General features: G+C 37.0%; 1 protein-coding gene across 1 annotated transcript in view; it reads left to right on the top strand.

The window, feature by feature from the left end:
- PNPLA8 (patatin like phospholipase domain containing 8) overlaps window positions 1-16,621 on the top strand; it is a 35,259-nt gene that overhangs the window by 17,292 nt on the left and 1,346 nt on the right. Inside the window, exon 8 of the mRNA XM_008929682.3 lies at window positions 14,881-15,076. Coding sequence (XP_008927930.2) covers window positions 14,881-15,076 — 196 coding nt within the window. The remainder of the gene's footprint in view (window positions 1-14,880; window positions 15,077-16,621) is intronic.

The following is a 16,621-nucleotide window of genomic DNA, read 5'->3' as shown; positions in this document are numbered from 1 at the left end:
ATATCTCTTCTACACAGGCAGGAATATTTAAACCTTGAATTCTTATAGAATCAATCTTTCCAGTATTGTGTGCTTTTTTCCTCTCGGATTGCACTTTTTCTACCATATCTGTTTCCATAATTATCTGGTTTGTGTGGGATGTACTTGGATGCCTAGCTAGCAAATTACTACATGGCAAATGCTACAGGACTGTCTTCCTGCAGGTTTCTGTCTCAGATTATAAATCCACCACTGCAAAATCAAGCAACCTTGAATTACCTTGTTTTAACCCTGGGCATGTAGCAGACTGTTACCCTTTTTTCCTGGGTGTTAATAGTACCTCAGTGGAAAATGCAAGGTAATCAAGAGCTTTATCTCTGCTAAAGTATCCAAAGTGAATTGAAAGGAATACATATGCATAAGTACATTTTTAAATAAATAGAATCCTAAATGCAGTAATATTCCTGCTTACAACAATTTTCTTATTAAAATATGTTAATATTAGCAAATCTTTGTTCTTGATTATAGTTCATATCATAAATGCAGGAATAGTAGATTATTGTTAAGCATCTTTATTCTGAAAGTGCACTGCAATTGTAATTTTAAGTTCCTCGGCCAGATGAGGTATGATCCTAACCTTTGTAGTATATATGGAAATTCTTGCTCTTTTCTGTATTATCACTTTACACTATATACTGTCTAACTGAATGGACTGCTTTTGAACTATATGAATAAATGAAGCATAACTCTGTTAGACATTCTCAACAGTACCATGATTTTTAAAATTGCATCAGCATAGTGTGCAGTAAGTATAAGTAATAATTTATGCCAAAGGCTTCAAAATTGTAGTACAGTGTCAGAAAGATGGTCTTTTGAGGATTTTTTTTCATGGATTGGAGACTTGCATTAATCACCATAATCTGTTTTCTAGACATAAACTGTGCTAGTTTCTTATTAATTTATTTATAATTGGCCTTGCAGTGTTGATATTTCTAGACAATTCCAAGAACAGAGGTGGCCAATATGTACATGAAAGTTCAGAATAGTACATCTATTGAAATTTGTTTCCTGTCTTTGAAGTTTGGGACTCCTAAAGAATTATATATAGAGACCAGGTTTTGTATTATCAGTGAGTTGTACATTTAAATCTGAATTGAGAAGCACTCTGGCATTTCATCTGATTTAAGACTCTTCAAATATGTGAAAATATTTATTTTGAAAATGGAAATTTAGTGGATTTGTTTTAGGGTCATCCTGCATATTCTTGTCTTACGGTATCTAGCTTTTGTTGGAATTGGAGTCCTTTCACAAACATATGAAGTAGCTGAAAGAGAGTTATGCTTAAGGTTGACATGGATTCATGGAGTTTTTATGTATGACTGTAGACGTCTGTGCTGGAGTCATGCCTGAACTGAACTGTAGCTGTTGGCTTTATGACTTGCTTTTCCATAATCTATATAGTTATATGTTTATGTGTATTTGTGTACACACACACATGCCCTTTCTCTGGAAACATTCCAGCCTGACTTCTGTAATATAGTCACTGTAAATGTTCAAGGAGATTGTTAAGTGTGTTAATTTTTTGAGTGACGTAGTAAATTAGTTTTACAGTTCTTTTGATGTCATTGTTCAGAAAGGTGTTTCTAGGTGCCTGCACGATTATTTGTGCTGCAGGTGAGCTGATCTTGGTTTGTTAAATTTCCACAAAAAGTCAGCAGTTCCAAACCAAACAGCAATATTTACATTCAGGTCAATCGTGCCATGCTATCTGGTTCTGCTCTGTCAAGTAGGAAAAAACAGCGCAGCTGTTGGTAGATGAGGAGAGGAGGATTAATATTCTTTGTGGTTCAAAAGAGGAACACATTAACATTCAAAGGGATTTAATCCCTGTAACATGCTTCTCCAGGAACCGTGCAAGTCAAGAGAGACTAAGTCATGATGTTACAATATAGAAGCCGTATTGCCACATGTCAGCTCTTTTATTTTGAAATGTATTTATGAAGCTCTTAACCTCTCCCCGGTCCTGCTACAAACCAGTGATTTGTTTTTTTCCTACTTCCCACAGTAGGGTGTTATTTCTTATATTATATATTCTTTTTCTTTTTTTTTCCCCTTTTTATTTTTCTGTAGTGTGAAAAACATTTGAGGTACTCAATGTCACTTCAGTAAACAGTAAAGTATGCTGAGGAAATTATCAATTAATTAAAAGAGCAATGTAAGATTTAACAAAATCATTATGCACACTTCATTTACTAGGTTTTACAGCAAAAACTAAATTTGTCCCACTGGATTAATTCAAAGGGCAGCAGGGATTGTGTGTGCGATGGTGGTAAATTCAACAAAGCCACAGATTTTTCTCAAATAAAATATAGCCATTTTCATACAAAGGGCTCGATCACCTTTTTCTTGACAGCTTCCCATGATTTCATTGTTGTATTACAGTTCCATTCATTATAGTGCCGATGTTAATTTATAACAGTGTTCAAATAACTGTTTTCTTTGAGCAAGATCACGTAGTAAAGCAGTTAAATTGGCACGTGGTCAGTTAGTGGAGTTTTAATAATGTAGGTGTAGCAGGATGTGAGGTGAGAATACAACCTAGAAATAAAAAATATATATGGTACAATAGTATGATGTAACTAAAGTTTCAAGTCAGACCTTCATTGAGAAAAGATATTTTGTGATTTCTTCATATTTTTCAAACTTTCCCCTTCCTTTAATTAGGCAGTAAATCCACTTCATCTTTTGTAGCTTGTTACAGGAGAGGCCTTCAAAAGTGATTCGCTTAGTGGATCCTACCCTAATTGGTTTTACACGGTAGCTTTTAAAATTAGATTCAAGGGTGCTTCTCAGGCTCTAAGAAGACACAGAATATAGGTCACATTGAAGTTCTTTTCATTCTTAGGATATGCCACGGTGATCAGTATGCACCAGAGCTTATGCAGACTCTGGTTTAGTAGGTGTATCTTGTTCTCACAATGATAGAAACAAATATTTCTTTGTTTCTCTGTCTCCTTGTTGCCATACACATTTTCCTACAGCCTTCAAGGCAGTGTCACGTACTATTTAAGCAAGAGGGAATTTACTGGAACGTGTTAGCTACATGGATATCTGCATTTATTTCTCTCCTATGGATTTTATAGGTTTGGTTAGCAGCTCTGAAGGTGGACATGCATGATGTGGTTTACCAGCCTTTGTGGAATTGCTGGTTATTGCACCAGTAGTATTTTGCAGAGCAGACTGCTTGCAAGATTCCCCAGAGGGGCTTGCTAAGTGAGATGCTACTGGATGATTTGTTTAGTGATGTGAGAGTGTATTTTGTTTAGGCATTTAACTTGAAAGCATTATAATTTTTTTCTCAATTGATTCAGAGTGCTTATTTAAAAGAAAAAACAAAACCTCACTCAAATGAGCTGTATTACATTTAACTATTTTTTTTGCTTAGACTTCTGAGTCCATATGTCTTCAGTAGCACTGTTGACCAGCTAATATTTACTGTAAAACAAATCTTGTAAAGTCTAAGGAGGCTTGGTAGAGTGAAAAATTATGAACTGAATCAATTCAGTAATCTCTGTACAAACAATTCAGGTTGTTGCACTCAAGTTCTGATGGTACTAGCCACCATTCCTTAGATGAAAAAGAACAGTTTGTCAGTTCTTGATGGCTTATAGTTTTCAGTGTCCCTGGTTATGTATTTGTCTAATACTGACTTAAATGGGGCCACTTTTCGAAATGAAATAGCCTGGTGATATTCATTGCAAATAAGAGCCTAAGAATGTAGTGGGATTATTTCCTAAAGGAAAGCTGGTTTATGATGCATAGTGGTCTGGTGCTTAATGTGAAAAATCATTTAATGTTTTGTCAGCTACCGTCAAGCCTCTAATTTGCCTTCTTTGTTGCAGTTTAGGAAACTACCCTCGTCTTGCCATGGATACATGTGATAGGAATAATTTTCACCATGTATACAAATGTGCATAAAGCCAATTAGTTCAATACTGAGTGCATTCCCATTCATTGAATAGGGCACAATGTCTAAACCCTATTTCCTGTACTGAGCTTCTCTTCCAATATAAGGATTAATCTGTGGTATTAATTTTCCAAATCTGAAATAATTTGGCAATCTCTTCAAAGATTCTTTGCATTTCAATGTTTCTTTTACTTGGGCTTTATTTACAGTGTTGGTTTTAGTAGCAGATAATTCTAGATTTTTGGTTACAGAATTCAATTATTTCAGCTATCACTTCCTTAGGGAAAAAAATAAGGGAAAACAGAACAAACCAGTTTCCCTCAGGTCAAATTGGGTCCTCTGTCGTGGTTGCCAACTGCAATAGAGGTTGCTGTTGATAAAATGTAAAGCTGTCTTTGCTGTTGCTACTCTTGTAGAAGGTTATTTCAATAAGGTATCTCCTCCTTTTTCTCATGGCCAGAAAATTTTTCGTTTTCATTCTTAAGTCTATTCCTAGCTAATAGATACAAATTTTCCTTGTGCCAGTACTTACTGTTCTCTAGTTTAATTTACTTTTCTTCTTGAAGTATGTACCCTTTTGATGTTTATATACAAAACACTCATATCCTTTTTTATTTTGTTAGTCTGTCTCAATTTTGCAAAACAGACTCTTGTCATCCTAATGGTCCTTCACTTCACCTGCTGCAGTGTGAGTAATCTTTCTTGAAAATGGACTGTCCAGTATGTTTTTGGCATGACCCGAGACACATTGTGCAAAGTCAAATGATATACCAGATTCAAAATCAGCATTTCTAAATTAGAAGCAAAATTCAGAGGAGTTAATTTGGTCAGGCTGGAACACTGTATTCCATATGTTGTCTTAATTGTGTGATGTATTTCCTTTTTCAGAGAAAGGTATACCTTAGAATTACAGTTGCCTTTCAACAACAACAGTTGGTAGTTTAAATCATTCTGTGATAGCTCTACTCAGAGCTTTCTCATGGTGGTTCTGATTCCAACTGTATTTTGTCATCTAGTTTCTTCTTAACTTAGGGGACCCATGAAAGCACAGAACTCCTTCAGTTGTTTTCCCTCTCCCCCTGCCCCCACTGTGTTAGCTTGTTAGCTTGGGAAATAAAATTAAAAGAATTTTGAAATTGTGAAAATCTGACATGGATCTGTGATTTCTTGTTTGCATGTGGAGGGTTTATATTAATGTGCTTCTTTAGTGCAACAACTTGTGCTTTCTCCTTATTCTGATACACTCTGCCATAGCAAATGGAGTATTTATGTGCTTCCTAAGTTAAACGTTGTCAGAAAGGACAAATATTCTAGGCTTGAGTACCCCAAGCGTCATCTGAATCCAGAAGGATTTTATTCAGACGCGTAGGTTGGGATTTTTTGGTTGGCTGGTTTGGTTTGTGGGTTTTTTAACTGTCCTGTTGAACCTTACCTGTGCTTCACGCACATCGTAAGGAGAACCTGAGTTCGGGCCTGTGTCTGGAGTCAGTGTAGGTTCAACCATGGGCCAGGTTTTTTTCTTATGTTACACACCATGATCCTTGCTTGTCATACTGCAAGCAGTTCATCATTTGGGAAACGCAGTTATAAAATATGTACTGTTTTGGTGATGTGTGCTGCTGTTCATTGCAGAATTCATTTAATTAGATCTGTTATGCACAGACTTCTAGTGAAATATCTGACAATATATTTTAATACCAAATAATTCTTTCTTTTATGGTGCCTGCTAATATTTAGCAAACTTCATCAGTACCCTGTAAGAGTACATTTTCTGTGTCTTATAACAACCCATGAATTCAGTGATGTTTTCAGAGCAGCTGGTCATTTTCTGTGAATTAATGACTCACTGGGATGAGTTAATAATTGAAGATAATCACCTAGGAGCATACCTCAGCTAACCATTCATTCTGAAGAAATGTCAAGAGCAAACATGTCTAATGGAGGGTAAAACAATGTAAAATATATTATTAAATGTTTAGCATATAATAGCAGTAGTATTGGCAGTTCTCAGAAGCATTTGACATGGCATTTCTGTGTATGACCAGTGTATTATGGTGTTGCTGTTTTATGAGGAGTAAATAATAGTAAATACTGCATGGGAAAACAGTTGTACTGAAAAGGAAGCTTTTCAATAAACTGTCAAACTTTATTAGATTTTTTTTCTTTGTCATGCTCTCAGTCTAAATTCTCTCTTTGTAACTCATGTAGCAGAAGTACAAATGTAGCTAATGCATCTTTAGATTTTTTTTTTTAATTGTCAGACTGCAGTAATGAAAATTTTAATATTGATGTCATTCAGTAATGTACATACAAATGCATTTATTTTTCATATTCTATACGAATGTTTTCTAAAGAATTTTTTCCTTTGCCAGTTCAAGGGGAATCCCTTTTTCAGTGCATGTTTTAGAACTGTGACAAGTAACTGCTTATGTGTTTATTAGTGTTTGAAGAGAAATCATAATTTGGAGATAGCATTTCAAAGTAATGAGCACAAGATATTTATTTCAGGAATTTAAAGCAGTAGGTCTGTCTCCCCTTAAATAAGGGAATTGGTTCTTTCTGTAATTGTTAGAAATTTGGTGTACAAGAGGATTGTGTTAATATCTGTCTTCAGTTAGGGTCTCTGTTGGGGATCAGCCTAGTGCAGACTGTATTATAAATTGTATGTAGTTGACCCAATAGCCTCCCTATTAGCATGATTATAAATTAAGGATGGATCTTTCCAAATAAATTGGGTGAAATGTTTGTAGGAAGAGAGAACTGTGTGTCATTGTATGCGTTATGGAAAATCACCTAATTTATTAAAAAACATTTTTTCACTCTCATAGAGCAAAGTGGGTCAGACACACTATTAGATGAAGCTAAAACAAATTGTTTTAGGACACTATACATTTTAGACGGAGATTTTTTAGAAGTATTAACACCACCATCCATTGCTTGTCAGCAAGATAAAGAGGAAACAGTTCTGTTTCTGTCCTGTTCCATGTTTATAAAACATCATATATTTTGTCAAATGCTTGTTCAGAAAAATAAAGATTTCCTGTCTTACTGGGAGCTCTTATTCAGCAGTTTTATCCTCAGTAGCACTATGACCAGACTGACTGATTACTCCCAAGAGAAGAGCCATAATTAATGTGCATTTCAAACTTTTTTGTATATATTTAAAAGAACAACATGATCATATAAGCTTTGTATTGAGGAGAGTATATTAGTGCTGAATGTGATAGGGGTTAGTTTATTTGCTGTTAAATCTTACTGTATAGATTTCTTCTTCCCAAAGCATATATTAAAAACTGTAATTTGTTAGCCCAGTTATGCTTGAATGAGTAAGCCTTAAAGCCTTAGGGTGGATGTAGTGACATTTTCATAATGGGTGCACAGTGCAGTGAGAGGACTAGGCTGGGATGTGAATCTTGAAGTTATTTGTATTGATAGATCTTCTGGGTAGTGAAAGAATTTTTCCATTTCTCATTCCAGTCTTCTACTCTGAGGATATTTGCTGCTACTTATATAAATGTATTGAGCTGATTTTACAGAATGATTTGGCAAGATGTACCTATTTTACTTATAAACAAGACTAAATGTTTTTAGAGTAGTTATCTTAATTTTTCTAAGAAGCAATCCATTGTTGTAATGCAAATACTCTTCAAACTCCTCATTTGCATTAACAAACCTTATCCTTAATCTGCATATTTATTATATTTATGTTGACTTTAACCATGGAATTTAAAAAATACTTTTCAGAAGTCCATTCAAAATCTTAGCCTGTGATAGCTTTGTACTAATTCTGTCTCTACTTTTTTGCAAAGACAGTGAAAGTAAACAACAGGCCAAGTCTGTAAGAGTGAACTAAAATGCAAAGCATGTCTGCATAGGCAGTGAGGTGAAGTGGTTACTATGGAGCAAGCAAATGCAGCTTCCAAATATCAGACTTGGCTTTCTTACATTATATATCCTTAACAGTGCTAGATTATTTTGTTCACAAAATTTAGCATCATTTAAGTGAAACTGTGCAACACATGAGATGTTATGCAGAATTATTACAAGACACAACTTGAGTCTGACAGAATTAGGAAATGCAGTAAGAGCCTGTGAATGTAGAGAGTGTTCTGAACTTATGGGAAACAACTGCCCTACCTACGGTAAAGTATGGTTCAAACTGATTTTTTTAATTTTAATATCTAAATTTTAAATAACTGTTTTTTTCAAAGTATTGACTTAAATATGTCACTGGTGACTTTATACACATTTACCATAATCATTTAAGTGGGACAAGATTTTCAGAAAGTTCTGTGCTACTAGACTCCTAAGTGCTCTGAAGCACATTCTTTGAAACCTCCCAATCTATTTTGCTTCTGATGGTAGAATTTGCACCCATCTGTTTCACAATATTTAACCAGGCCTTTCTTTACCCCTAGAACTAGGCAAGCAGGGTATCTCCGCCAGAGTGTTTTTATTGGAACATATACTTACAAAAGGTGCATTTTCCCTGCTTTAAGTAATTTAAGATCTATTACTCAAATCACAAGGGAGCCTTGCCTGACTATTTTGCAATGTTCAAAACACTAATAGAAAATTTTAGCTACAGCTTTTGACTACTTCTTACCAACCAGCAAATCCTAAATATATGCTCACTGTTGCATAGGGAATTTTTGTAAAAAATCTTTATGAAAAAAATGAATTGATTTCATCTTGGAATTAGCTGATAGGATATTAAATAAAAGAGAACAGTTGAATGTTTACTACTTGGAAAGCCTTTGGCAAAAGACTGAAAATAATGTCCTAGTCCCTGAGTTCACTGCTTTGCTATCAGTAACAAAATTGGTGTTTTATTATTACTAAGTTCCATTTTAAAATTAATTTATTTAATTACTTCCATTATTTTTATTAGACATTTTAAACAATCCTTCTTCCCTACTGTCTGCCTACATGATGTCATTGGGGGAGTTACCCTTTTTCAGTACTACCTTGCATTAGCATTCCTACTATGGCACTTTGTGTTTGGTGTACTGCCAGCAAATTAAGTTGACTCAAGTGTGGGGTGATTTTGCAAAGTTCAGCATATGAAGAAACATCTGGTACTTGCCAGTGCACTGACTGTGGCAGCAGAGAACACAAAGGGGAAGGGGTGACTTGTGTGTTTGGGAACTGGAAAAGACAGCTTGTGATTGGATTGAGAACTGGCTGAAAGAGAAGAGATTGTGAAAGGTAGGGAAGGCCAGGCAATCTAAGAATGGGAGAACAGGCAGAATAAGGGATCTGCCCTGGCTGTTTGCCCAAAACTGAGTCCTGTGTCTGAACTTGGGCCAGTGGCACTTTTTTGTGGATCAATAGTTTAGTAATTTGAAGAGTCCCTGTAAGTTACCCTTTCTGTTACAGATTCCAAGTGTGAATCATAGACTCATTTAGGCTGCAAAAGACATCTAAGATCATCAAGTCCAACCATTAACCCTGCACTGCCAAGTCCACCACTAAACATTGTCCCAAAGGGCCACATCTGCAGGTCTTTCAAATATTTCCAAGGATGGTGTATCAACCACTTCCCTGGGCAGCCTGTTCCAAGGCCTCACAACTCTTTTGGTGAAGACATTTTTCTTAAATGTTCAACCTAAACCTGTCTTGGCACTACAAATGTTTGTGTTTTCCACAAGACTGAGACTAGACTGACAAAGTTAAATTTCTAATAAAAATGGCTTTTAAAATGTAATTTCATTTTACAGCTAAAATAACATGCATCTATGATTCATACAGTATTTCTTTTAAATAGAGTAGAACCTTAGGAATATTGGAGGAGGACAGGGCCTTGGGAGGGTCATTGGTCCAGCTTCCTGTTCGAAACGGACTAAACCTCAAAGCTGAGTTGGGTTGCTAGAGCCCTTGCCCAGTTTAGTTTTTGTCTCAAGGACAGGCATGGAGAAGGATATGTCAAGATTTCTTAAAGTTACTTTTAAAAAGATTAGATCTGGCTTTCATATTTCTGTATTGCTAGTTTGATATAGTTCTTGGGAAGGACTTTTTTCCAGTTTTATGAAGATAGAGGAATTATTCAGAATCAGAATGGAAAATTCTTTGTTTGTGGTTTTCTTAGAATTCACATACATGTGAAATCATTGTAACTAATTTTAAAACTTGTGAAAATACTTCTTCACAGGAATTCCAGCTTTTGACATAACTAGCTCTATGTTTTCTGGAGCTGCAGAATTAAATAAGTTACTGCACTATTTCTTTCACTGAGTCCTTAATAGTACAGTTTAACTAATAGCTTTATTTACTGCTTTAGTAGTTCATCACTGTAACCAAAAGAGCAGTAGGATGAACACCACTTTTTTAACAGAGTAATCTGATTTGAAGCACAATATTGATCGAGGTGTGGTCATTATCAACCATTATCTGTTTGGAGGGGAAGAAATAAAATCGGTTGCCCTTTTTACTGAGTCCTTCGAACTTTCAAAAAATCACATGTATCTATTATCTATATAAATGCTAGAAGTTATGTGTCTAAACTGAAAATTATTAGGAATTTACTGTCATTACAAGAAACCTAAACTGGAGAAGGTGCAATGATTTCCATATTTAAACAAAGCTGTTAGTTCTCATCACAAACTGAATGTGGTATGTGTAGGTATGTGTACTTTATGTTTCTTTGATCTTTTATGTGTTAGTGTTACAAAAATATTGTAGTATTCTGGTATTATATACCCCCTAACTTCTGATAACACTGATTTTCTCATGGTAAAGCAGTCATGTGTAATTTATTTATATTCACAAGATCAGTGGAAATTATTCTGTAAGCAGGTTTTTAATCTAGGATTTAAAGAAAGAAGGTAAGCACCACTAAGATAACTATGAAGATTTTAGATTAAGATTCATGGGGAGTAATATAGAGGACAAAAACATCCTTGTATTTAGTTTTCTGTGTAGAAGCTAATTTAAACATAAGCAAAGGATGATGGGCACTGAAGCGACCATTCATTTTAGCAGTGTTTTTAGTGTTTTGAGGAAAACGGATGGTATCCAGAAAGAGTTCAAAGAGCTTTTTGTAGGCTGGAATGAAAGCTTAATTAAAAGAAAGCAAACTTAAAAAACTAAGCTCAGTAATCCTGGTTTTACTTATTTATCTAGCACAGCTGTAGTTAAAAGGAGTTTTTCTGTAAAATGTTTACCAGCTCCAAAACCTTTTTTATTCTAAGCTATTCCTGAGTAAAATTGCTTTTCTTTATTATTCTAGTAATGTAATGGTCGGATATGGGATAGAGGGAGTTTGGGGAGCTTTAGAATAAGAGGGTGCTTGCATAATGCTTATTGTAGTCAATATTCTGTTTCTTTTATATTTTACATGTCTGTATAGATTTTGAATGGATATAAAGATATTCATCTCTGCTCTTGATAATGTTTTCAGCTTAAGTCTTGCCTTTATAACTGCTCCCTTTAAGGCATTACCAATATAGAAAGTTCTATTGAATTCAAATTCCAAAATAATTTACTTATTAGCTGGAGTCAAGATCATTTTACTTTCAAGAAGTGTTGAACATACTTTTTGTGATTCTCTGGATGAAAATCTCATTGTCTGAATGCTTCTCAGACTTATTGTCAGTCACACTGATTCTTATTAGTCCTAAAGTGGTTTATCCCAGTTTTTAACATGTTGGTAGTAAAAGACATCTCTCCTCAATTCCAGAGTAGCATTTGTTCCTGGTAGTATTGAGCTGAATTACGATCTTCAGATAACTTAGAGAGACTTCACATTCCCTGGTCTGATCCTCAGGAGGCCTTGAATCATCCTGAGACCTGATGAAAGGACAATACAGAAGAGCTCAAGCCACCAAGGAGATTTCTCAAGTGCATTGATGACAGCAACTGTTACAGTTGATGGAAGAACCAACAAGGAAAGGTGCTTTGCTGGACCTGTTGCCTACAAAGAATAAAGAACTGGTCAAGGCTGTGAAAGTTTGAGAAAGCCTTGGCTACAGTGACCATGAGAGGATGGAGTTTGGGATCCTAAGAGAAGGGAGAAGGCAAAAAAGCAGGACTACAGCACTGCATTTCAGGAGAGCAGACTTCATCCTCTTCAGAGCTCTGCTTGGAAGGATCCCATGGACTACAAGCTTAAAGAGAGAAGGGGTCCAGGAGATCTGGCTGATACTCAGTGATCACTTCTCCAAAGTCAGGAAAGGACCACCCCAACCAGTATGAAATCGAGCAAAGGTGGCAGGCAGGGACAAGCAAGGAGGTCCTAACTGAACTCCAGCATAAAAAGGAAGTGTACAAAAGGTGGAACCGGGGCAAGTGACCCAGGAGGGGTATAGATCTCCTGACCAGTCTTGCAGAAGTAGGGCTAGAAAAACAAGGACTAGCCTGGAGGGCCATGTGAAGAGCAACAACAAAGGATTCTACAAGTACATACACAGCAAAAGAAAAACTAGGGAAAATGTGGGCCTGCTACTGAATGGGGCAACACAACTTGTGACAAGAGATGTGGAAAAGTCTAAGATGCTTTAATGCTGCCTTTGTCTCAGTCTTTGCCAGTAAAAATGGCTTTGAGGAATCCCCAGACCCCTGAAGTAAGAGGGAAAGTGGTGCAAGGAGGACTTGCACTTAGTGGAGGAGAACCCTATTAGGGAGCAGTTAAATGAACTGGTCATACATAAATTCATAAGCCTGATGGGTTGCACCCGTGAGTGCTGATGGAACTGGCTCATGCCATTGTGAGATGACTCTTGGTTAGTTTTAAATGGTCATGGTAATTGGGAGTGCAGATATTATTCATGTCTTCAGGAACAGCAAGAAGAAAGCTCTGGGGAACTACAGGCTAGTTGGCTTCAGCCCAATCCCCTAGGAGGTAATGGGGGAAATCCTCCTGAAAAGGACTTCTAAAGTCATAAGGACAATAAGGTGATCATGAGTAGTCAGCATGGATTTACAAAGTGGTTTACCTGTGATTTACCAACCTGGTAGCCTTCTGCAATTAGTGGACAAGTGGAAAGCATTGGATGTTGTATACAACAACTTTGGTAAAGCCTTTGACATTTACCTCCCATAAAGTATAGTAGTATGGCCAGTCTTCGCGAACGAAGATTTGGGAAAGGTCATTCCCCTTCGAGCCTGCACAATGGATTTTTTAGGTGAGACACAGTGTGTGCTGAACCTTTAATCCTGAGGTTCATCTGCCGGGGCTGAGTGAGCTTGGATGGTGGCAGTGAGGTCCTCAGGACGTAGGTTTGTTTAGAGTGGCCTTCTCTTAGATGGATGGCCTTACAGGGCTGACGAGCTCCATCTGCACGGAGGAGTTCCCTGACCGGGAATTGAACCCGGGCCGCGGTGGTGAGAGTGCTGCATCCTAACCACTAGACCACCAGGGGGCCCCCCCTCCCATAAAGTGGGGATTAGATAAATAGACAGTGAGGTGGATGCAAACTAGCTGAATGACCAGGACCCAGAGATTGGGATCAGTGCCACAAAGTCAAGTTGGAAGCAAGTCACTAGAGGTGTTCCTAGGGGTCATTACTGGGGCAAATTCTATTTAACATCTTCATTAGTGAACAGGATGATCAGACAGAGTGCACCTTCAGGAATTCCATGGATGATACAAACATGAGAGGAAGGGCTGATACATGAATGGTTGGGTTGGACCACCACTCAAATGGACCTCAACAGGCTGGAGAATTCTCATGAAGTTCAAAAAGAGGAATGGTAGAGTCCTGCCTCTGTGGAGGAATAACCCCATGCACAAACCTACACTGAGTGGTAAAGCAGCTTGGCAGAGAAGGACCTTGGGGTGCTGATGGACAAGAAGCTGAACATGAGCAATGCACACTTGTAAAGAAGGCCAACAGCATCCTGGGCTGCATTAACAGCAGTGCTGCCAGTTGTCACAAGGGATGGTCCTGCCTCTCTGCACTGCTGAGGCCACAGTTACCCAATATAAGAGAGACATGAGCATATGGGAACGAGTCCAGTGCAGAGCCTCAGAGATCATGAAAGGACTGGAGCATCTCTCATATGAGAAACTGAGGCAGCTGAGATTATGCAGACTAGAGAAGAGAAGGCTCAGGGGGGAACTTATCCATGTGTACAAATAAAGGATGGGAAGGAATGAAGATGAGGGAGCTGTGGTCTTCCCGGTAGTGCCCACTGGTAGGACAAAAGACAATGGCATAAATGAAAATATATGAAATTCCATCTGAACACAGGAAAACTTTTTACTATGAGAGTGGTCAAACACTGGAACAGGTTGCTGACAGAGGTTTTGGAGTCTTCATTTGTGGACATACTCAAAACCCAAGTGGACATGGCCTTGGGCAGCATGGTGTAGCTGAACCTGCATGGGCAGGGAGTTTGGACCAGATAAGCTCAATAGGTCCCTTTCAACCTAAGTGATTTTCCATGTCTTAAAACCAGGCTATAACATCCTGAGTAATGACTGTGCTTGCAAAGTAGCTTTGACCAAGCTTAACTCTTGTGATTTTTCTTTTTTATTTTAGAGTCTGCAGCTAGTGATTTAGATTTTGTTACAGAATATATCCTTGTGGTATCAGTAATAAGCATTTTGAGGCAAAGACTTTTTGATTGTTTGAAATTGTCAATGTGTATATCTGTCTTACAAAAAAGGTCTTCAAAAAATGAAGTCATGGCTTCTTCAGATACTCTAGTGAACACTGCTGTTTCAGCCTACCTCTTCTGTGTAATGCTCACAACAGCAGAACCAAGCACAGCCCCAGCAGCTGCTCTGACAGGGTCCATGAGCCCGAGAGGCCAAGCTACACAGCTGCTGCATAGCACAAAAAGAAAATTACACTGAAGTTGGAAATTAATGCTTGTTGAATTTAATTGGTTCTGTATATTAGGGCTATGCTAGTTTAATTTATAGTTGCAGTTTCTTTTATGAACATATGTTATGTGTAGTACCAATATTTGTGTTTCTTTTTAATTTACAGGATGGAGGTCTGCTTCTGAATAATCCTTCTGCACTGGCAGTTCATGAGTGCAAGTGTCTTTGGCCAAATGTTCCACTGCAGTGTTTGATATCGCTGGGCACTGGTCGATATGAAAGTGAGGTGAAGACCAATGTCACACACACCAGTTTGAAAGCCAAACTCACAAATGTTATCAACAGTGCAACTGATACGGAAGGTTGGTGTCTTAAGATATATTTGTATTATGACTGTCTTCAGTTTTATGTTTCTTAGAATTATAGTTCCAATGCAGAGAGCAATCTGGAACCTTTTGTCTTTTCCCTTCTCATCTCTACCAGCCCCATGAAACTAATAGAAGCATGTCTCTTTGTAGTTCCTCACGTACAGTGTTTTAGTACCAGTATTACAGGTTTTCTGGAGATGATGGTATGAATCGTTTTCTTAACCTATTTTCCTTAATCTTCATCTTCGCTATGTTGTTGCTAAGCTCTTTTAATTTATGTGATCTCAACTGTTAATATGGGGTTGATTTATCAGAATCACAAAGATAATCTAATAGAATTTATACAAAGTGAAACATTTTTACTTGTGCTTCAGGATAAAGGCATACTCAGGAATTCATTTGAAAATCCTATTTTCTTACATTTTATTTATTTTTCATGTAACAAATAAATGCTTAATAGTTAATATAGAACATTGATTTTTAACAGCTTCAGAAGTAGAATTTTGTTTATGATCTCTTTTTATATGTGCTTTTATACCTGGACTTTTCCAAGGACTAGACTGTATCTGCCAATGGTCATGACTTCCATTGCTGCCAGGAAGAGCCAAGCATCTGTTTTCCAAAATAAACTTGCTTCCTAGATGGGAGTACACTGGAACTCTGTCACTAGCAGTTTACATCTGTTTTGTTTATACAAACAGGAAATATTGATAAACAGCTGCTTTCCCCCCTCCCCTTACAGAGGAAACTGATACTGCAAAAAGGGAACAAGAAATGCTCTTATGGTCTAGATCCCTTACTGCATAGTCTTTTGTCAACTGACTGTCATTAGTAAGAAAAGCTAGATTTGGGTTGCCTTTTGGTTTTTGCACAGTCATGGAAAGGCAGTGGGATTTATGAGAAGGAGATATGTGGTGTCCACTTCCTGTCAAGGGAAGAAAAAGTTTCAATCAGCTGACAAATGAGGCAAGAAATTAGATGGGAAGAGGAGGAGAAAGTACATTGTGGAGACCAAAGGTGAGGAAATGGAAAGAGAGGAGAGTAGATTTGAGCAAATGGGAACTTATATTATGAGGGGGAAAAAGGGAGACTATTAAATAGGACAAGAAAGACTGGATGTGGTGAGACAAGAACAGACATAGCTGAGTAATTTGCAGGAGGAGAGGCCAAGCCAAGAAGATTTCAGGTTTACAGGAATCTTTTGCTGTGATCTTACCCAGGATACTTTTTTCACTTCAAATTTTTTATATGACAGTAGGTGTTTAAAAGAATGGAGGAATGCAGTAAGAATGCAAAGAAGATAGAATGAAAGCTGAAGGAAGTCATAGAAATGCAATTTTCAGGGAGCCAACAAAGAGAAGAGAGATATAAAGGGAGAGAGAAAACAGGTTATAAAAGAGAAGAACATACAAATGCATTATATAACCAGTTTTTTATTATTATACTAGTTAACTGAAGTCTAATAACCTAAATTGAACATTTTAAATTAAATGAATGTTAAATTCAAACCCCAAATCTGTAGTAATACATAAAAAATTA

The sequence above is a fragment of the Manacus vitellinus genome, unplaced genomic scaffold, assembly GCF_001715985.3.
Source record: "Manacus vitellinus isolate BGI_N305 unplaced genomic scaffold, ASM171598v3 scaffold_5_pilon, whole genome shotgun sequence".
Lineage (NCBI taxonomy): Eukaryota > Metazoa > Chordata > Aves > Passeriformes > Pipridae > Manacus > Manacus vitellinus.
The sequence above is the reverse complement of the archived record's forward strand: the minus strand, read 5'-3'. Positions and strand labels throughout refer to the sequence as shown.